Source organism: Alternaria arbusti (genome assembly GCF_024043155.1).
Source record: "Alternaria arbusti strain BMP 1465 chromosome Unknown scaffold_3, whole genome shotgun sequence".
Lineage (NCBI taxonomy): Eukaryota > Fungi > Ascomycota > Dothideomycetes > Pleosporales > Pleosporaceae > Alternaria > Alternaria arbusti.
The window spans coordinates 829,530-850,529 of NW_026249943.1; the positions used below are offsets into that span (position 1 = coordinate 829,530).

Consider the following 21,000-nt stretch of genomic DNA (forward strand, 5'->3'; position numbering starts at 1 on the left):
AAAGCTGACTTCGGGGTCTCCCCACACTGGGCGTACAGAATCGCCTTGTGGGACACATCATGCAAATGGATGTCGATATGGAAGCGGGAATGATGGCAGCATGTTCGAAAGTGATGCAGCACCCATTTTCTGATGAGATTCACGCTGGTCGTGATGCGAAGACGAAGGACCGCGTCGAAATGTCGGAGGCCTCTTGCAATTGCCCCTGTGATAACGACGCTAGCCCCTTTGGGTGTTGACCAAGCCCCCACCTGTTCCGCATCCCAAAACGGTCTCATCGTCACCCATCGCATCGACATCCGACATATCAAATGGCTTATCGTCTTCCCGTCTTGACAGAGATACGCGATTGATGCGCACGTCAAACCCAGGCAAAAAGACTCTTAGATTGAGTCCGGCTACAGCTTATCGCCAAGTTTCGCCATTGTCTGCTGAACATGTTCATCAATCTACAGAACGGCGCAATCCTCGGTATCGATCTGCAAGCACTGCTGATCTGCAAGCACTGCTCAGTCCTTGCCTGCCCTGTCATCTAGCTCAGTAGCATCCTCCATGTACTTCACCGAGTGCTTTCGCTGCTCCTCCTTCATACCCGCCTCGACATCCTGGCGACGCTGATCAGCCGACACGTCACCGAACAGGATGTCAATCTCCTCAAGTGTCTTTCCTTTCGTCTCTTTGATGAAAAATGTAGCAAAGATGCCCATGGAAAGACAAAAGATGCCGAACATGAGGAATGTTTTCCACCTGCAAAGGACGATGTCAGTGCATGTCTTGTATGCAGTTTGTAGAGTCATTGCCTTACCCGATGGAGTTGATTGCAGCGGGTGTAATCTTCGTAATGACGAAATTGAAGAGCCATTGTGTTGCTGCTCCCATTCCCACACCATACGAACGAAGTCGGGTTGGAAAGATTTCCCCAAGATAAACCCATGGGACGGGACCCCAAGAAGCTGAGTAGCCGATGACATAAAGGTAGATCATGGCGACCATGGCGATGGAGGCGGACGAGACTGATCCAGAATCTGGGTTTGGTGGGTTTGTAGCAAGAACAGCGCCGATGATGAACATCATGGACGCCATCCATGCCGCGCCAGCCATGAGCGAGTACTTCCGGCCTACGAAGTCGATACCGACGATCAAGAAGATTCCAGTCGTAATGACTTTGACTGTGCCATAGATACCCGTTGCGAACAGAGAAGCGTTGGCTGCTGATACACCAATGGTCTGGAAGATCTGAGGAGCGTAGTAGCCTGAAGGAGGGTCAGATGGCGAAGTTCAGCTCTAAAGATCTTCATCTTACCGATTGAGTTTGTTCCGCTGAACTGCTGCCAGAGCATCAACACGAAACCAGTGATGAATCGGTATCGGTTGCCTGGAAGGAGAACCTCCTTCCATGTTATGCCCTCAGTCTGGTTCAACTCTTCTTCGACTGCAGCGCGAATCTCGGCTAGCTCTTTTTGGAGCTCAGGGCTATCGGGTTGCTCGCAGCGAATGAACGCAAGAGATTGTGCAGCTTCCTCTTGTCGACCCTTTGACATCAACCACCGTGGAGACTCCTTGAGGAAGAAAAGCCCGATCAACATGAAACCACCTGGGATGAGTTGAATCGATACGGGCACTCTCCATTGTTTCGTTGATGTGGGCATGTGGAGCGCAACACCGTAATCTAGCCAGTACGCAAAAGTGCTACCAATGACCAGGAACTCCTGGAAGAGACCAGCGATACGTCCTCGAAGAGCTGGAGGAGCATTTTCCGAGACGAATACCGGGGTAATGGATGACATACCTCCAATGCCGAGCCCTGCGATGACGCGACCTGCGTAGATCACGCCAATCTCATGATGAGCGGCAGTCTGGATTGCGGCACCGATAAGGAAGACAAGGGAGAAGCCCATAAGAGACAATCGTCGACCGAACCGTTCGTTGATCCAAGCGGCCCCGATGGCACCGAAAAAGCAACCTGCAGTAAGAAGCGATACGACGTTCGACGATACCGATGCATTTTCGGAGTCGGAGAATCCAGACGAGTCTGTTGGCAAGCCGAAGTCCTGTTTGAAAGCTTTGAGCGCGAGCACGCTGCCCATTACTCCGGTGTCATAACCTTCCATAGTGTTAGCTCTTGCTCAGGAATGGAGACAGCGGGCGCCTACCGAACAGCAGCGAGCCCATGTAGGCAACACTGGTCAGCAGATAGACCCTGCGGTTCTTGAAGAATTTGGACGGCATCTTGGTTATGTCGTCGCAGCTTTCTGGGTTGACTTGTCTGCGTACAAAGAGAGAGAGGTAGGCTTTTCAATAAATACCTAGGTCAAAACACCAGACGCCGAGGGTGGCACCACCGGCAGTGCTGTACCCGAGTATTGCGTCGTTATCATGTGGAGGAACCTGTCCGACCCCAGACTCCACCTTTGGCCTCCGCAGACCCATTTATCTGTTCTTCCACCAGTCATTTGTTCGTCTCTGGGATCGTTCAGGCCTATTGTCCGACTCGGTTGCTACATACTCATGGAACAGAGCCGTTGCGACCTTTGCGAGCATTCTTAATGGTGTTTTCGTTGCGCGACGCTACAGCATGCGGCTCGAAATTTGTGAAGATAAGCCTCCCAAGCCATGTATACGAGACCGCCCGAATGCTTGGTGCTGCATGTGTTGAGCCTAGCGCTTTCATCTGAATGGCGGTATTTCTCAAGCGTCGGCGGAATAATGAGCTCCACTTGAATCTCGAACGCTAAGCTTGCCAGCGATCGTAGCGCCTGCGTCCAAAGACCCTTCTCCATGGACGCATTGACATGTCAGCAAGACACTCTCGAAGACATGGAAGACATCAGGATACGAAGGCATCTTAGTCGGGCGGGAGTATAGCCAATATCCGTCACATCCGGTCCGCTGCGCATTGCCAATCCGCCACAGACGTGACTGCAACGTCAACATGGCGGGCTTCAACAGCACGGCAGCGTTCTGGACGAAGAGTATTGGACACACTCAACTATAATCTCTTGAGCAGCTTGTCCTAATACCGCCTCTCAGATTTTCCCACGATATGCACACAAGCTGAGGCCTTGTCGACTTGACCTACCTAGGTAGCCTAGAGGGCTACGTTTGTTTCGTTCGTGTCCGCAACAACCACCGTCGCTGGATGCTCGGGTGAGATGCATAATATTGCGCGCGCTTCAGGATGTCTCATACTGAAAGTGTAATATTGCGTCATGAGGCTTGGCTTTGGCGAAGTACAGGTCGCTGGCGTTGAACGAGCGTGGTGTGCATATCATGAATGCTAGGCGAGGCAGGCATGGGCGTCATGGGGGACATTGGGCCAACATTGGCGACCTGGGCGTCATTGAGCGAAAGTGGCGTCATCTACACCCAAGCTCAACCTTCCTATTTAGGCAATCGGACTTACCATCATTGTTTCGCCTCAATCCATTGTGGATGGATTACCATGTATTCAAGGGGAACCTAAAAGCCGAGAGAAGGCCCTCTGGAGGGCTACAGCGGTAAGTCGTGCTTTGTAGGAACTCAGGTACAGACGTACTGGTCTTTTCGGTCTTTTCGGTCATCTCGCTGCTGCCTACGGACATCTTCACCACTACCAACCTGAATGTCGCACATATCGGTCAATATAACAATTCTTGAGCGAAGGACGGGGTGTACGACCGAAGAAACCGAGACAGTCGCGCGAACAGAGATGAAGTATAAAGATCGAAGCCTCCGATAATGGATGTTAATCAACACAGCAATTGCAACGCCTCTCCCTTCCAGCATAAACCCTAGTGTACAGCTTCAAGCCCACAATTATGGAATCAGCAGCAGACCAGATCCGTCAGGCATACGCCAAAGGCAATGCCCGAGAAAGACAACAAATCCAAGAACAGATCCGGGACCTACAGAAGGATCTCTACAGCGATTGGGAGATGATGTTCAGCCTAGCTATGGCAGTAAGTCTCCCCTATCCGTTACGTACGAGATACGTTTACTAATTCCTCCCCAGCCTCTTCAATGGGCTCTTATCGACGTCGGTATCGATCTCAACATCTTTACCACTCTCGCCTCATCGACAACACCAATAACACACGATGAGTTTCAGCAAAAGACTGGCGCTGCGCCCAATCTACTCGCGCACTTGCTTCGGTCCATGGCATCGTTCGGACTCATTGCAGAAGTCGAAAAGGATACGTTTGCAGCAAACCGTGCGACGCGCGTCTTCGCCAACCCGCACGTCAACGGCGCCGCGCCGCATCTGTCGAAACTCCATTTGCCGGTTATGCAAGCACTGCCTGGCTATTTGAAAGAGCACAAGTACCAGGACATCACCGATCCCAAGGACCTGCCTTTTCATTCGGCCATGAAGACGGACCTTACACCGTTCGAGTGGATGAAGCAGGACGGCGAGCAGATGAAAGCACTCGGTCACATAATGGTGCTTGACTCTGTCGATAGCTGGGTGTCTTCATACCCTGCTCAGGACGTTGTCGGCGACTTCAAGCCCGCGGACGACTCTGCGCTCTTGGTCGACATTGGCGGAGGCTTTGGCCAACATTCCGTCGCGTTCAAGAAGAAGTTTCCCGAACTGCCCGGTCGTATCGTCGCCCAAGATGTCCCTTCAACACTCGCGCATGCGCCTCACGTGGACGGTATCGAGTTCCAAGCCCATGACTTCTTCACCCCGCAACCTATTCGTGAAGCAAAGTTCTACTATCTCAGGCACATCATGCATGACTGGACGGATGAAGACTGTGTTCGCATTCTCGCGAACATCGTTCCTGCTATGGGTCCGGAATCGCGCATCCTGATCGATGAGGTGGTGCTACCGGAGACGAAGGTGCCTTGGCAGGTCGCTATGATGGATCTTGCGATGATGGCGTCGCTGGGCGGCATCGAGCGGAGCAGGGAGGACTGGGCAAAGTTGTTGGAGAGCGCGGGACTGAAGATCGCGGATGTGCATTGCTATGACGAAGTGAGGTATCATTCTGTCATTACGGCTGTACCGAATTAAAGCGCAGGCTTGTAAGTAGCAAAGTGGAACTTTGTAGTAGCATTGTAGAACAATGGGATTTACTCAACTCAGTCATTGCGAGATTGGCTTAGTAATGCACCAGCCACCAACGCCGCGGCCTCCTGCCGGCATCGCAAGTGCAACCCTCGCGAAAATCACGATTTCGACCAACCCAACCCACGCCGCGCCCTGGCAAACTTCACACGCTTTCCGCCCTTTTCTCCACCATGGCGATCTCGGAGTACGAGCAAGTGCATCTAGGAGTAATCGGAGTATGCCAAAAAGCTCCGAAGATGCGAATCAACGGTTGAAAGCGGGGCAGGCCCAGACACGCCGCTCCACTAACCGTCGCTCCGCCGATAGGGTAGGGCGCATCGAGCGTTAACACGCCCTATGCGTCTGGTCGCTGTCATAGATGCGTTTTTTTGCGCCAAGCTGCTCTACTCGATGAGGCATGCGAATCCGGGTGTTGTCGCTGTTGTATAAGGCACGGTAGACTCGTGTGGTCGACGACCAAACTTCTGAACGACGGATAAGACGTCTTTCTGGTCCACGCTACGAGCGCTTGACGCAATCTGCTGCTGTTTATCTTTCGAAAGACGATATAAGGATAGAAGAAGTGGTTTTTGTTCAAGATGGATCCAATCGCCAACCCTGTTGTCCAGATGCAGGACATTCCGACCACGAGCGACGGAAGACCCTATGTCTATGAGGAGCCTGATGAGATCTGGGATGGATTGAGGAGGACGGTGTCGAAGATGACGGGGCGATCGAAGGCGGGGAGCGAATCGAAACAGTCTGCGCATCACGAGATGGAAGTCAGATCCCATGTGCGCACACGGTCGCATCGGACGCAGCCTATCGACGAACTTGACGAAGAACCTGGGATACCCATTGTGGACGCTGAAGACGATTTCCCCGAAGGTGGGCTGCGCGCGTGGCTCGTTGTCGCATCGGCGTGGTTGATGCTGTTTCCTTCCTTTGGATTCATGGTGTCCATCGGCACGCTTCAGGACTACTGGGGCCAGAACCAGCTTTCGTATATGTCGGCACGTGATATCGGATGGATCCCGTCGGTCTTCGTCTACCTGTCACTTGCGCTGGGTATTTGGGTGGGACCGCTCTTCGACCGGTATGGGCCGCGATGGATCGCTTTGACAGGAAGTGTCATGTTCCTCCTGATGATCTTCCTGCTTGCTGAGTGCGACAAGTTCTGGCAGATGATTCTCTGTTGTGGCGTACTGGGAGGATTTTCCGGCGCCATGCTGACGACTACGAGTCTTGCAGTAGTTGCGCATTGGTTCAAGGAGAGGCGAGGTCTTACGCAAGGTATCGCCATGATGGGTAGCTCTGCTGGTGGCCTGACGATTCCGTTGGTCCTGCGAACTACTCTTCCGAAATACGGCTATGCGTGGTCGCTCCGGATACTGGGCTTCGTTTTCCTCTTCTGCTTCATCATCGCCAATATCCTGATGAAAGCTCGCATCCCGCCGTCTGCCGCCGCAAAGAAGAAAGCCATCATCTCACTCTCTATCTACGGCGATCTGAGGTTGAGCTTGTTTACGTTGAGTGTCTTCGGATTCGAAGTCGTTCTCTTCGGTGGACTGGGCATCATGCCTACTTACGCAACGCTGAGTACGAACTTCCCGCCTGACACTGGCTTCTACCTCATCGCGGTACTCAACGGTGTCTCCTGCCTTGGACGATTACTACCCGGGTATGCCGCGGATAAGATTGGTCGATTCAACACTCTGTTCATCATGATCGTCTTCACCTTACTCTGGATGCTAGCCCTATGGCTGCCACTCGGTACAACATCGCTTCCAGCACTGTACGCTTTCGCAGCGCTCTTCGGTTTCGGAACAGGTTCCTGGATGGCGTTGACACCCGCATGCGTAGGTCAACTATGCAGGGCAGAGGAATTTGGCCGATACTATGGAAGCATGTACTTCATCGCTTCCCTCGCAACGCTGGTGTGCATTCCGATCAGCGGAGAGCTTGTTGAGACAGTTGGACCACAGCCAATGGTAGCTTTCTTCTGCGCGATTCTCGGTTTGAGTCTGATCAGCTTTTTGTTCAGTCGGTGGGCATGTTTGGGAAGGCGTTGGACGCTGAAAGTAAAGGTCTGAGCGATTTGATAGATGAATTCGTCATGCTAGGAAACGAGCACGCTATGATCTTACCCACAATTCTGTTGTTGAGCGGACCGAACTAGCGTAAAACAGTCCTGGTAGTGCGAACATCAAGAAAACTTCATCGCGCTAAGATCGGCCCCTTCCGAAAATTCACGATTTAGTGGGAACTAGTCCATCTAACAAATCACATGGCTACGCTTTACACCTGTCAAGAAAGGGCCTACAACTGAGTAAGTCTATCGATAAAGCGTGATAGACGTCTAGCCGCTTAAACGCTGCGGCGAGATTTAAACCTCTAAAACCATGCACCATGATGGGTACCTAGGTATTCGTATAGTGCTTCCCAACTGCATTCCGCGCCACCACATGGTGGTCCAGGCTCACAACAGATTTACATGACGTGCTTTGATAGCGCCGAAAAGAATTTCAGGGACGGGCGAACACAAGGGCAAGTATAGTACATAGCACCAAGACAACTTCCATAGTGCGAACCCTTACATACCTGGGTACACATCCCCGCCATACTACCGCCTGTGCGTTCTCCAACATACCCCAGAGCCTTGTCTCCGCGGTCACATCATAGTCGAAAATGTTGGAACAAATCCACCAGCACGACATCGAAAGCTCACCACACATCGACCACCATGGCTCCGACGATGGCAAACCCATTCTCGAACCGCAACTCAATGTTGGTGGGCATGGTGCTACGCAGCGGCGGCTCAAGAATTATCATGTCACCATGATAGGATTTTGTTCGGGGATTGGCACGGGTCTTTTCATCGGAACGGGATCTGCGTATGCGAGTGCTGGGCCTGCGGGCTTGTTACTTGCGTATTTGGTCGTGGGGAGTGTGCTTTGGTGTGTTATGCAGAGTATTGCGGAGTTGGCTACTGTGGTTTGTAACTCTTTGGTGTTGGGTCCCAAGGCGTAGTTGCTTACTGTGATGCAGATTCCCACTGCTGGCTCGTTTCCTCATTTTGCGAGTCGCTTCATTGATCCCGCGGTTGGTTTCTCGCTCGCTATAAGCTATGGGTATTGTTATACTATATCCATTGCTGCCGAGTGCTCAGCATCCGCAATTCTGGTGGGCTACTGGACAGACATGTCGCCTGCCGTTGTCATCTCCATCAGTCTGGTTCTTATCCTGGCTACAAACTTGCTGAGTGTACGTTGGTTTGGTGAATCTGAAGTCGTCGCTGGTGCAATCAAGATTGCATGCTTTCTTGGACTCATTCTGGTTTCCATCGTCATTACCTCCGGAGGCGCGCCAAACGGTGAAACAATTGGCTTCCGTTACTGGAACAATCCAGGCGCATGGGTGGACTACAACGGCATCTCTGGGCCAACAGGTCACTTCCTCGGATTCCTAGCTTCGTTCGTCAACGCAGCTTTCTCCTTCATTGGTGTCGAGGTGGTTGTTATCACCGCTGCTGAGAGCATCAACCCACACTCGGCCATTCCAAAGTCGGCCAAACGGGTCACATTTCGCATCGCCTTGTTCTACATTCTGGGTGCTCTTCTCATCGGAATTATCGTCGATCCGAGGAATCCCGGTCTCGTGTCAGGCACTGGAAACGCTAACTCTTCACCCTGGGTTATCGCGATCAAGCAAGCAGGCATCAGCGTCCTGCCTTCGATCGTCAACGCCTGCATTCTCATCTCCGCCTGGTCGGCAGGAAACTCTTACTGCTGGGTCGGTTCCCGAATTATTGTCGCCATGACCACGGATCGCCAGCTCCCACAAATCTTCGGTCGCACCTGGAAGAACGGAGTACCGTATTACGCGGTCCTTGCGTCTTGGCTCTTTGGACCTCTCGCATATCTCAGTCTGGGCGAGGGGGGTGCTGCGCAGGCTTTTGGATGGCTAGTGAGTCTCAGCACGGTCGCGGGTCTAATCGCCTGGGCGACATTGTGTTTCTGCTTCATCCGCTTCCATGCGGCCATGAAGGCGCAAGGACTCAGCCGAGATAGCTTGCCGTGGATGAGCCCCTTCCAACCTTTTACTGCGTGGTATGGTTTCATCGGATCTACTATCATTACCTTGATCACTGGATTTCCTGTTTTCTTGAAGGGAAACTGGAGTACGGGTGACTTCATCGCATCGTATATTGGCATTCCACTCTTCATCGTACCGATCATCATTTGGAAGCTCGTGCACAAAACAAAGGTGGGTATCTCCTTTCTTCCGGACGTTGAGATTGCTGACATGATGTAGTTTGCTCGTGCTAATACTATCGATCTACACTCTGGACGTCTTCGGTGAGCCTGAGCTAAACCCCAGACATCTCAAGTCGGGGAGTACTGGGGCGCATTCGGGCGGGCGTTGGACGCTAAAGCGAAGGTCCAGTATCATTCATAGATTACTTTCCAATACGTCAATAGGAGGCTTCTGTCGTGGAATACATCTTCATGTACATACATTTCAATGTCAGGCTGTGCCGACAATTACTGGAAAGATAGCACATGTGTGAGGACGATGACTGCTAGCTTGTCCTTAACTTGGGCGGAAAGGCACCACTCCCAACTAATACTACGATGGTAAGTGCGCGCGGCATAGATGATTGCGATATCGAGGTAGATACATGATACATGGTCCTGACCTTACGCGATTAGTTCGCAACGGTCTCAAATGTGGGAAACTGCCCGATCGGAGACATCGGGCGACTAAGATGTATTGGAAGGGAAGAGTTTGGAACCATACCGCGATTGTGGCATTGGATAATGTGAGTACAAAAAGACAGGGAGCTTTGTGTCGTACCAGTTCACAACGAACATGTCTTGCGAAAGGACTTTTTTCTGGGTGACCGAGATGCTAAGATCCGGGCCCACCCCGTTCACTTTCCGGACATACTTTCGGTAGATCACATCGTTCCTCCCAAATCGGTCGGTCTGACTCCATGAAGGCTGTGGCGATAGGGTATAATGGAATGTTTCCAGAGTCTTACGTTCCGACTTAGGATCATGTAGACCTGTCTCATGAACACGACACCATGGTTCTGGCGGCTTTTTGGCGCTATAATTGCATCCTAACGCAACGAAAATCGAGAGCCTTTCGATGCCTTCTGACTCATTGGTCGAACCGATACTCAGTTCCAAAGTTGCGTGCCATGACGAAGATCCATCGTTATCCTCAATAGTCTCATTGCCCTGTAGAATCCTGTCCTTGACGTTCCACGCTGCTTCTGGGTAGCATCGCCGTATCTCCATAGTTTCCGGAGGCTTTCGAAGAAGAAATCCCCAGCGACGCCGCACGCTGGTCGAGATGGTCGATGTACGACTGTTGTGAATGTATATCTCTTTAGGAGAGTACTCGGATTGTACTGACTCGCATGGGATCAAGCACACACTAGTATTGGTGTCTCGACGATAGATGTTTGCAGACAAATGTCGCAGCGGAATAACCACAAAGTGTTCAAAATCATGGATAGGGTGGCACCTCAGAATACCCCAGGTGACCATGCTGAGACCCGACCATATCATGACCGGCGAGCGAAGTGGCCGAAGCTTGTAGGACTTGGTATCATCAAGATGGGTTAAGAGAGTCGCTTGCCAAATACACAACCCTCTGTGAGTGATGGCGTAAGGAGCCACGGGGTTATCTGCGGCGAAGGGTATCAAGTGTGATGCTTCTCGAAAGTCATTTGGACTCCTCGCGAGCGCGTCTCCGGTGACTTCATGCGTACAGAAATCTGAACCTTCCCATGCGAATATTGTCTCATCGTCAGAAATCTTCATGATCTCTTCCTGCAATCTTTTGAACGCTTTTATCTTGCCCTCACCATATAGCAATGGCATGTTAACACCGAAAAGTCCGAGTAAGCTGTAAGCGATATCCTCAGCCCTTGTTGCCTGCCTGTCCGCTGCCCATGACATCCTCATACTGATGCTCGCGGATTCCAGCGTTTGAGTCTGGAGGTATTCTAGGGGAATATCTGTGATCTCTGATATTCGCACACCCAAGCTAACCTTGCTTCCGATATATACCCAATCACGGGAATAGAACCTGATTCCCTCAAATGCACCATGAATTCGATCGCGTAATCTACCAACGTGAAGGATATTGGGAGCGAGTAACTCCTGGAGGGTCCAAGCACGAGTGAACCATCGACTGAGGGGAAGGCTGTCGGGTAACTCCACGTCTGCGAGGTAGGCATAGCACTTCTCGGAGTTTCTGTACCATGCGAACATACTGTTGATGGCCTCAGAGAGTTCGGCGCTGCTGCTTTTGTCGATGCAACAGGTATCAATCCAGGCGTAATCAAGTCTATCTCCAACAGAAAGCTGACAAGTTTTTTCAAGCTTAGTAAAGCCTTTCTTTTTCCTCGCTTGTCCTAGATCAGCGAGATCAGAGAATACAACTTCCTCATCCTCCCAACAGTGCGAAAGGATGGCATATGGTGGGATATTGTCGACGAACGTCTTCAGCTCCAGAGTGCGTGCGTCCAGAAGCCGCATAATGGAATTGCGTCGCTAGACAAGCGCATATTCCGACTAATTGCAGCTGTTGTTTCGGACTTGAAGTTCCTCTTCGTCGTGGGCGTTACATCGAAGGCAACGAGGCGCAAGAAGGCAGGCAGCCTTGAAAGCGTTGGAGAACACAAAGGCGCGAACCCAATAGGAATAAACTTAGGGTTGAAGGGCAGTACGATGCGCAACAGTAGCAATCGAATGATCAGGCGATGAGTGCGAAGAGAATCATCGGACGAGAAGAGTGAGTATCGTGGTGAAGGAAGGTGGGGCAGGCACGGAGGACGCATGGGCCTGGCCCGCCAAGACCCTTCGCTTGAAAACGCGCAAGAACTCTGCAGAGCTCCTCCCAGCCTTCTCATCACAGCTACATAGCTACGACCGCGTCACACGCGCGATTAATACATCGCGACACATAAACGCAACTAGCATCTCAAATCTCAGAAGCCGCAGCCACCGTCCCACAACTAACAGCAGATCCAACCATCCTCAGTCCTCCCAGCAATCAACCAAGTAAGTCCACCACTCTCCTTCTCCTACGCACACTCCCCACACCCCATCTCGCAATGATGATCACAATACAAATCACAAGTTTCAAGACGGATCGGAGAAGGTTTCACGGCCTTTATTGAATGAGTATTTCCTGTCTGAATGAGAGATTACACATACATGTTACGTCGCTTCATTACGTTTGGGGCAAGTTGCTGACGAGTCGTTACAGAGTTTCAAGCAGCGCTGCATAGGAATAGGAAGCAGTAGTAATTCATAGTCATGCCCTTTAATGCTAGCATATTTTCTGAAGATTGTGATATTTTCTCTATGTGATCTGTGATGATACGTGAAGAAAGGAGTGAGTTTATGAAACCCATGATATACGTGAACACATCGCCGGCGTCGTGCTATCGTTCTTATGTCCCACTGAAGACATGGAGCGTTCTTCAACAAGACGGGTCACATAGTAATTCGAGACATTTCATCTACCGTTTTCAACACTTAACATCGTACACCTTTGCGCTCAAGAAAAGCGAGCCGAGTAGTTGATCAAGCGAATCAAACATATTATGTTAACTTTGTTGATTCATTCCATGTTACAGTTACATACAAGCCCAGAAAAGCAGACGAACGATACCGCAGTAAAAGCAGAACCTCAAAAAAAGGAAATGAGAGTGCGAAATCCATCCCTTATGAGCGCCTGCCACCGATGAATACAGATCCTTTTCCATTCCACCCAGTATCCATTTTTCCATGGTCGTTTCATTGTTATCCTTTGCGTCGCCATCCGTGACTCTATGCATTTTGAACCTATGAGGAGACTTTCGTACCGTGTCGCGCATCTAGTCTTCCGCCATTGATGCGGTGTTCTTGGTGGTCCTGCCGCTACGGCGTGGTGTACCGTCGGCGGTGGCAGCCTTCTTGGGTGCCTTCTTCTTTGCGGGTTCCTTCTTCTCCTTCTTGGCACGGCCGCCCTTCTTGGGGGTAGGCTTTGTCTCGGCTTCTTCCTTTTCGTCGGCTTCATCGTCGTCGGCCTCGTCGGTCTTTGCCTTCTTCTCGGCGGGCTTCTCATCGGCGTCGGCGTCGGCGCCGTTGGTCTTATCCGCGGCTACTTCGTCAGCCTTGCGCTTGTCGCCGGCCTGGGGTTCCTCGTCCTTTTCGTCGGACTTGTCTTCTGTCGCGTCGTCCTTGGCCTGTTCTTTTGACTCTTCCTTCGAATCCTCCTTGGCCTCTTCAGCCTTGGACTCGCCGTTGGTTTGCGCTTCTTCCTTCTTCTCCTCACTGTCAGGCGCGTCCTTCATCTCCTCGTCCTTCTTCTCGGCTTCAGAGGTCTTCTCGTCCTCCTTCTTATCTGAGTCAGCCGACTTGTCGTCATCCTTCTTCTCTGACTCTGCCGACTTGTCCTCTTCCTTGGAGTCGCCGTTAGCGCCACCGGCCTTCTCGTCGATCTGGAGTTCGGAAGCGCGCTTCACGACATCGTTGCCAGAGCGCTCGACGTGCACAGCGGGGTTGTCGGGCGAGGCGTTCTTCTTGATGGTGTTGCCCTTCTTGGATTCAATGGCAATCTCGCCTTGGTCCTTGACCTCGGCAGCGGTGCCACCGGGCTGTCCGGAGCCCCAGTTCCATGAGACTGCTCACACGTTAGCAGTGAGTTCCTGAGTCTTTTGCGATTATACCGATCGCGGCAAGGAAGACGCGCGCGGATGGGCAATCGTTACGCGCCAGTGAGCGCAATGCGCCTGGCGGAACCTCGCGATGCGCAGCCACTGAACGGCTGAAGGGGTCTCGGATTGAGGATTGAGAGGCACGTACCCTTATCTCCTTGTTGGATCTCAGTGTCGGTCATTGTGTGTAACGTAGCTTAGCAGTGGCAGGTGGTAAGAGATGACGTTATGGTGCGCAAAACCGCGTGTAAAGTCGCGAAAGCGGGGCGGAACAGCAATTGATGCGCGTAAAGGTGCAATGGATGCGGTGATGCGTAGAAGTGATGCGCAAGTAGTTGGAAGAGACGCGACGGGCGGTGTGGAAGGGAAAAGAAGAATGGAAGCCGGGAACCTGAGTGCTGGGAAAGAGCTCTCGAAGATCGGAAGCTGCGGTGCTGAGGCGTGATTGGCTGCCCTGACCCACAAACGCCAATCTGTGCAATCTATGGGGAAGGTGGCTGGCGATCGAGCCACGGCGTCATCGGCTGGTCTGTGCGCGTTCTCGAAATACATCCTTGTCGATCGCTTCCTTCACGGCATGGCATTCTGAATAGGGTTTCGAAGAGGACGAGACTACACTCTTGAGTCGGTCATTGAAGATGTTAAGCATTTTGGTTGACTGCGCTTTGCCATAGCATCGTGTACTCATGTCCAAATCTTGCCTCCCATACCATGTATCACCTTGTCCATCCTGTGCGTATGTGCGTAGTCAAACGCCGTAACCAAAGCCACGAGATGACTAGCTGCCGCAAGAACAACCAAGACGTGAAAGATCTGATGGCTTGAGCCCCAGATATCGTAACTCCCAGGACTCCACTTCTCAGGTATTCTCGCAGCATAGATAGCGGCACCAGCAATATACAGCGCGCCCTGCAAAAGGACCCAATCCAAGCCAATGCTCTTGCGCAGATGTTCGACACCGTACAGTTGAACGCCATGAAGTACAGGGAAGACAGCGGAAAGTCCCATGAGCACAAACATGAGCGCTCGAAAAGGTCGCAATGCGGGAGTGCGGAATTTGGGATGTGTTGCTGCGACTGACGTGCCAGCTGCCAGCGTCGTGATCATGGTCCAGTACGTCCTTCGCAGTTCTGGTTCGCTGCCAAAAGCGTAGTATACGATGGGTACGAAGCTGCCCCAGATTAAGAAGACGATGCCCAGATAGTCGAGTTTGTTGCCCCAGACAGCGACTTCGTGCGAGTGGTTTTGTATGGTGTGGTACGTCGCGCTCATGCCCAGACATGCTACAGCTCCTGCGAAGTAGCAGCTAAAGGCCCAGACATCTTCTTGCGTCGCTGTGTCATAACGAGGTGACAACGTATTGTAGAGTGCGACGGAGGAGATGGCAGCCATCACAGCTCCGATGAGATGGGTGTAGATGTTGACGGTTTCGTTGTGCAGATATCCGAGACTCTTCCAGGACTTGACAAATGAGTTGGATTGAGCGCGGTATCCCGACTGAATGTAGTGGTTGTCTTGCTGCCATGGCGAGAGTTCGTCCCATAGTAGTATCAACTTCTCTTCAACCTTTTGCTCCAGCTCTTTCCCGGTTTGCGCGGCTTTTGAGGTTGCTTCCTTGGCTGCTTCCATCATGGATGTATTTGATTTGAATCTTTTGATTCAGATTTGAGGGGGCGGCCTGCAATATAAGAGTGTTTGTTGGAAGTTCACATGTCATGAAGCGGCCTCGGAGAATCCGCGAATACCCTCAGGGACTACACGCGATCTAGGTAGACTATACCGCGTCCGGTCAGGCTTGCGAGGACAACACGTCGCTTCTAAAGCAAAGCAATGACCTTGACAGCGCAATCGCTCTTTATGGGCAACATTGTCAGTGGTCTCGCTGTTGTCACGAGACAAGACATTTCCGACGCGTCGAGGTCGTGCGCTGCCCCTCCATCCCACCTTCCCTTCCTCCCAGCCTCAAGCGCGGTTGCTTTCACCACCACACACCATGTGTCGCAAATACGCTAGGTGATATACAGCCATGGTTGTTAGAGTCTTTGACATAACTTGACCTCCCGTGCTCTCCACCAGACCGCCCAACTCCACCACCAGCGCAATGAAGTCCTCAGATCCCGGCCGACCCAGCAGCCGTCGCGCCGCCTCAGGTGCATGGAACCGGCTGAAGCCCGTCCGCGAAGATGTCCTGGAGACATACGGACTGCCTTCCAAAGGAGAGACACGGTATAGCCCTCTCGCCCCATACGTCTCGACACAATGGCTAACGAGTATACAGGCTGAACGACTTCAAAACACAAGAGATCTACTTCAACCGCATAATAGAACGCTACATGAAACTCTGCGCCCTCAACCGCGACGAACTAGACCGCCTCTTCATATCCGTTAGCATCCCCCCTCCCGACACGACCACCACGACCAAGTCGACGACAGCGCCCACCGCCAATTCCAAACTCACGTCCTCCTTCTCCTCGCTCTCCCTCTCCAAACACGCACCACCAGAAGCCCGTCAACAACCCACCACCCGCCCACCCCTCGCCTCAACCTCCACAAACACACCACACAACCCCATCCCCCAAAAGGCCTTCACGCCCTCCATCCAAGAACTCTCCACCGTCCTCGCCTCCCTGCGCAAGCTACGAGAAGCCATAACCGCGTCCTCACGCACCGACGCCTTCGCTCTGCGCGCCTACACCTTCGCCATCCACGTCAGCATCCTGTGCCACGACTGGTCCTCCTACCTCCCGTCTCTGCTTTCCCTCCTCGGGAAAATCCATCCCGTCAACCCGCTTTCGCCATCCACCCTGCACGAAGTCGTCGGCCTATTGATCCTCGACCAAGCATGTCGGCAATCCGACTACTCCGGCGCCCGAGCCACGAAACTACGGTATGGATATAAGGATTGGAGGGTGGAGAAGGTGTTGCGGTGTCTGGTCGCGGATGACTACGTGGGGTTTTGGCGCGTGAGAAGAAGTGTGGATGGGTATCAGAGGAGGGTTATGGAGTGGGCGGATGGAGGGGTTAGGGTGCATGCGCTCAAGTGTTTGGGTAGAGCGTATTTGAGTGCGGATAGGGCGTTTGTCGAGAGGTGCGCGGAGAGGAGCTGGGAGGAGTTGGTGCAGGAGGGGGTTGGGTGGGAATTGAGTGCGGATGGAGAGAAGGTTTTGATCAAGAAGATGAAGGGATAAAGTAGCTTATGGGGGGATGGTGTTTTGATACCCGGTTGTATTGCATGTGCCTTGGGATTGAAGCATAGATTGGTTGAATTTCAGGATGAAGCGTTGAACATTCAGGGTATCATTAAGACTTTTCTATCAGACCACATCACTCATCCTCCATTTCTTCATCCTCATCTTCATCTTCTTCCTCCCCAGCATCAGCAGCATCCTGCCAAACATCGTCATCCATATCATACGCATCCAAAAGATCGTCATCCATCTCCTCGTCCTCATCTTCCTCTCCTTCGCCCTCGCCCTCACCAGTCTCTCCCCTAGCAGCAGCCCTCTCCTTGCGCTTCTTCTCCACATTCTCCTTCTGAACGCGTCTCCTCTCCTCTTTCTCCTTATTCCTCTGCGTCCACTTCTTCTCCAACTCCTGCTCCTCTTTCTTGCTCTTCTTGATGTATTCATGCCACATGATCTTGCCGCCGCAGACATCTTCTTCGACTTTTGTGAGGCGCAACTTCATGCGGGGGCCCAGTTCAACGAGCTTGACGGCGCGCTTCTCGACGCGGGGTTTTGAGCCGCGGGCGCGGGCGTGCGAGGTTTCGTCGCCGGCTTTTAGCTTTTCTTTTTCTTTGCGGGAGAGGACTTTTTGACGGACGGGCTGCGCGACTTCGACTTCGGCGTCGGTGTCTTGTTCGGTGTCCGAGGCGGATGTGTAGCCGGCGGCTGAGGGGTCGAGCATGTAGTCTGCGACGTCCTGGAGGTGGGGTTAGTGGAGGTTCTATGCATTTTGGGGAGTGACTGCTTACCTCGAGCTTGCCTAGGTTGGGTAGTGCGCTCTTCTTCTTCTTCTCCTTGCTGCCAATGAGCTTCTCGGCTGCGTATAGCCGGCGGATGGCTTTCGGTACGCCTGTGACCTTCGTTGTGATCGCGTAATGTCGCAGGCTGATTGTGACGGAGCCATTCTCTTCCGAGGGAGGCTCACGGTTGAGCAGGAGGACGCGCTTGATCGAGTGTAGAGGGGTAGTATGCGGTTGAATGGGTGGGAACAGGCCCTGGAACATGTCCGTCACGAGCTTCTCGAGATGCTTAGGAGGTGCCTTGTCGCCGAGTCTTTCTCTTTCCGCATCGCTGGTAAGGAAGTTGTTCATGACAAGCAGAGGCGCGACTAGGAAGTCGTTTGCGCCAGCCCGCGGGCGTCTCATTGACTTGAGAATGTCTTTGCAGAGACTGTAGTTTTCGACTCGGAAATGGAGAGTAGGTCCGCGGGGGACGCGGCATAGTCTGAGGTTGACGTTGCCGACTTCTGAGCGTGAGAAGAGGAGAAGATGGCTGACACCTAGCGGTCCACACATGACAAGGAAGTCCTTTGAGGCTGTTAGCTCAGATCATGCCGGTAAATATGTATGCAATACCTTGAGCTTATTCGCCCTTCGCTCCTTCAGCCGAATAGCGGTATCAGGCTCCAGGCAGTGGCGCACATCGTTTACGAGGTCTGAGACAGATCTTCCTACTCTAGATGTTGTTAGCAAAAGACTCGGATGTTACTCGATTCGATCACACTGACTCCTGCGCACCGATGCGAATGACCATGGATTTCGGTGTCCCTGCTATCGGCTTCTTGGAAAGCTCCTTGTCGCGCACCGACTGCTTCTTCCTCGCGGTTCCTTTTCCACGAGCCATTGCGAAAACTCAGTTGCCTCTGCCCGAGTTGGAGTATTGATGGGAATTGTTGGTGGCAGGATATGTTATTCTTACGATGCGATCTTGTGTTTCACTCCACTAAGTCGGAGGATGGCGTGTTGTTGTTGACGAACGAATGGCTTTTGCGCATGCAGTCGCAAACTAGAGCTGCGGCTTTCGAACTTTTAGGTGGGTCCGCCAAGATTTCGCGGTTTCTTTGGTTCCAACCGCGGTACCATGATTCTGCCGCACAACTTTTCCAGACTCGACAATCAAAACAACACCATGCCTGGAGTCACGAAAAGAAAGCTTCACGCAGATGCGACCACCGCCGCTGGTGTGTCGTCGAAGAAAGTGCGACCATCGAATGCACCCGCGAAGAAAGTCCAGAAGAAGCCTGCACCACCACCAGAATCCGAGTCTGGCGATGACGATGACGCCGAAGAGAGGGACTCAACCGATGGCGAAGAAGTCCAAGAAGTAGTAGGCGACAGCAATTCAAAAGACGAAGCAGGGCCCTCTACCACCGCCGACACAACGAACGAAGAAGCGCAACCCGCCGCGAACGAAGCGAAGAAGACCTTCGCCGATCTAGGCGTGCGCGAAGAGCTCTGCGATGCAGTCGAAAACTTGAAATACGTACACCCGACGCCTATCCAGGAACAAGCTATACCACTCGCCCTCCAAGGTAGGGATGTGATCGGATTGGCCGAGACGGGTTCCGGAAAGACGGCGGCATTTGTCCTACCCATTCTTCAGTCGCTACTGGAGAAGCCACAGCCGTTGTTTGGTCTGATTCTGGCCCCGACACGAGAGTTGGCATACCAGATCGCACAACAGGTGGATGCTTTGGGTAGCATTATCAACGTCAAGTGCGCGACGTTGGTAGGAGGAATGGACATGGTACCTCAGGCCATCTCGTTGTCCAAGAAACCGCACGTCGTAGTAGCGACACCTGGACGCTTGCTTGACCGTGAGTCACGCACATATACGAACTATAAGTGACACCCATACTGACAACATCACGTAGATCTTGAAAACACCAAGGGCTTCAGTCTGAAGCATCTGAAGTACATGGTTCTCGACGAAGCCGATCGCCTGCTCGACCTCGATTTCGGCCCCGTACTAGACAAGATCTTGAAGGTACTTCCTCGGGAAGGCCGACACACATACCTATTCTCTGCGACCATGTCCTCCAAGGTCGAGAGTCTCCAGCGCGCCGCACTACAAAACCCAGTCCGCGTGAGCATCAGCAGCTCCTCGCATCAAGTTGTCTCGACCCTACTACAGCGCTACATCTTCCTCCCATTCAAATGGAAGGACCTCTACCTTATCCACCTCCTCAACGACAACATCGGCCACCCCACCATCATCTTCACCCGCACAGTCAACGAAACACAACGTATCTCCATCCTCCTCCGCACCCTCGGCTTCGGCGCCATCCCGCTACACGGCCAACTAGGCCAGTCCGCCCGTCTCGGCGCTCTCAACAAATTCAAGTCAAAGAGCCGCGACATCCTCGTCGCAACCGACGTAGCAGCCCGCGGTCTCGATATCCCCGCCGTTGACCTCGTCGTCAACTTCGACTTGCCGAGCGACTCTCAGACTTACGTCCATCGTGTTGGTCGAACTGCAAGAGCGGGAAAGTCGGGTAAGGCGGTATCGTTCGTTACACAGTATGATCTGGAGATCTGGCTGAGGATTGAGAATGCGCTTGGTAAGAAGATCCCGGAAGAGGCCATCAACAAGGACGAAGCGATGGTCTACGCGGAGCGCGTGGGTGATGCACAGAGGATAGCTGTTCGTGAGATGAAGGATTACCATGAGCAAAGAGGCAGCAGGGGTGGACGCGGTGGTCGAGGTGGATCGAGAGGAGGACGCGGTGGAGGCAGGGGTAGAGGTCGTGACACGATGGACACCGAGGAGGGTTAGATGTCGTGTGTCTAGGTGTGGGCTGTCGGTTTTGGCGTTTTGATCTTTTCGCGTATACCCTACGAGTTGCTTGATCCCCGACCATGTCTTGGAGAAGATGGCACCCTTGGTCAGGACCGAAAAGTTTGTGTGCTTGTGTTTTGGATGGGGATGTGGAGGAGGTTATGATGGATTATGCGAGCATCGAATATGATATATGAACACATCGCTTTATCGAGGAGATTTTGACGGGCCTAGCGGATGGTGTGGAGGGTATAAAAGGTGTCTTTCGAGCTCACTTCTCTCGTCCTTGTTAACACTCAAAACTTCCTCTTCTTTTCCAAAAAAAAAAATGGTGGAACGTGTCCATGATTCCAAGCCTTGTGGTCACCTGCTGATGTCGTCTTCGAAAAGCACGACTTGTCAAGTCCATGGCTCTGCCTCCCAATACCATCAAACGTTCACTCTACATTCCCAAAGATTTTCCA

At 52.5% G+C, this 21,000-nt stretch overlaps 9 protein-coding genes across 9 annotated transcripts; 5 read left to right on the forward strand and 4 right to left on the reverse strand.

Moving 5' to 3' along the window:
- Window positions 1-509: 509 nt before the first annotated feature.
- J4E86_002903 (uncharacterized protein) lies at window positions 510-2,229 on the reverse strand (the record flags this gene model as incomplete). Its single annotated transcript, XM_051443459.1, has 4 exons — window positions 510-747; window positions 806-1,253; window positions 1,304-2,104; window positions 2,154-2,229. The coding sequence occupies 4 exons, from the start codon at window positions 2,227-2,229 to the stop codon at window positions 510-512; spliced, it is 1,563 nt and encodes a 520-aa protein (XP_051304954.1).
- A 1,568-nt stretch (window positions 2,230-3,797) lies between these two features.
- On the forward strand, window positions 3,798-4,996 carry J4E86_002904 (uncharacterized protein; the record flags this gene model as incomplete). The annotated part of the gene is made up of 2 exons (XM_051443460.1): window positions 3,798-3,938; window positions 3,992-4,996. The coding sequence occupies 2 exons, from the start codon at window positions 3,798-3,800 to the stop codon at window positions 4,994-4,996; spliced, it is 1,146 nt and encodes a 381-aa protein (XP_051304955.1).
- Window positions 4,997-5,661: 665 nt separating this feature from the next.
- J4E86_002905 (uncharacterized protein) lies at window positions 5,662-7,125 on the forward strand (the record flags this gene model as incomplete). Its single annotated transcript, XM_051443461.1, has 1 exon — window positions 5,662-7,125. One exon carries the CDS (start codon window positions 5,662-5,664, stop codon window positions 7,123-7,125), a length of 1,464 nt encoding a protein of 487 aa, XP_051304956.1.
- Window positions 7,126-8,074: 949 nt separating this feature from the next.
- Window positions 8,075-9,346, forward strand: J4E86_002906 (uncharacterized protein; the record flags this gene model as incomplete). The annotated part of the gene is made up of 1 exon (XM_051443462.1): window positions 8,075-9,346. The coding sequence occupies one exon, from the start codon at window positions 8,075-8,077 to the stop codon at window positions 9,344-9,346; it is 1,272 nt and encodes a 423-aa protein (XP_051304957.1).
- Window positions 9,347-12,932: 3,586 nt separating this feature from the next.
- J4E86_002907 (uncharacterized protein) lies at window positions 12,933-13,936 on the reverse strand (the record flags this gene model as incomplete). The annotated part of the gene is made up of 2 exons (XM_051443463.1): window positions 12,933-13,720; window positions 13,903-13,936. The coding sequence occupies 2 exons, from the start codon at window positions 13,934-13,936 to the stop codon at window positions 12,933-12,935; spliced, it is 822 nt and encodes a 273-aa protein (XP_051304958.1).
- Window positions 13,937-14,438: 502 nt separating this feature from the next.
- J4E86_002908 (uncharacterized protein) lies at window positions 14,439-15,386 on the reverse strand (the record flags this gene model as incomplete). Its single annotated transcript, XM_051443464.1, has 1 exon — window positions 14,439-15,386. The coding sequence occupies one exon, from the start codon at window positions 15,384-15,386 to the stop codon at window positions 14,439-14,441; it is 948 nt and encodes a 315-aa protein (XP_051304959.1).
- Window positions 15,387-15,855: 469 nt separating this feature from the next.
- J4E86_002909 (uncharacterized protein) lies at window positions 15,856-16,942 on the forward strand (the record flags this gene model as incomplete). The annotated part of the gene is made up of 2 exons (XM_051443465.1): window positions 15,856-15,980; window positions 16,033-16,942. The coding sequence occupies 2 exons, from the start codon at window positions 15,856-15,858 to the stop codon at window positions 16,940-16,942; spliced, it is 1,035 nt and encodes a 344-aa protein (XP_051304960.1).
- Window positions 16,943-17,078: 136 nt separating this feature from the next.
- On the reverse strand, window positions 17,079-18,601 carry J4E86_002910 (uncharacterized protein; the record flags this gene model as incomplete). The annotated part of the gene is made up of 4 exons (XM_051443466.1): window positions 17,079-17,675; window positions 17,728-18,285; window positions 18,334-18,433; window positions 18,486-18,601. The coding sequence occupies 4 exons, from the start codon at window positions 18,599-18,601 to the stop codon at window positions 17,079-17,081; spliced, it is 1,371 nt and encodes a 456-aa protein (XP_051304961.1).
- A 285-nt stretch (window positions 18,602-18,886) lies between these two features.
- Window positions 18,887-20,533, forward strand: RRP3 (ribosomal RNA processing protein; the record flags this gene model as incomplete). The annotated part of the gene is made up of 2 exons (XM_051443467.1): window positions 18,887-19,574; window positions 19,632-20,533. The coding sequence occupies 2 exons, from the start codon at window positions 18,887-18,889 to the stop codon at window positions 20,531-20,533; spliced, it is 1,590 nt and encodes a 529-aa protein (XP_051304962.1).
- Window positions 20,534-21,000: the final 467 nt, after the last annotated feature.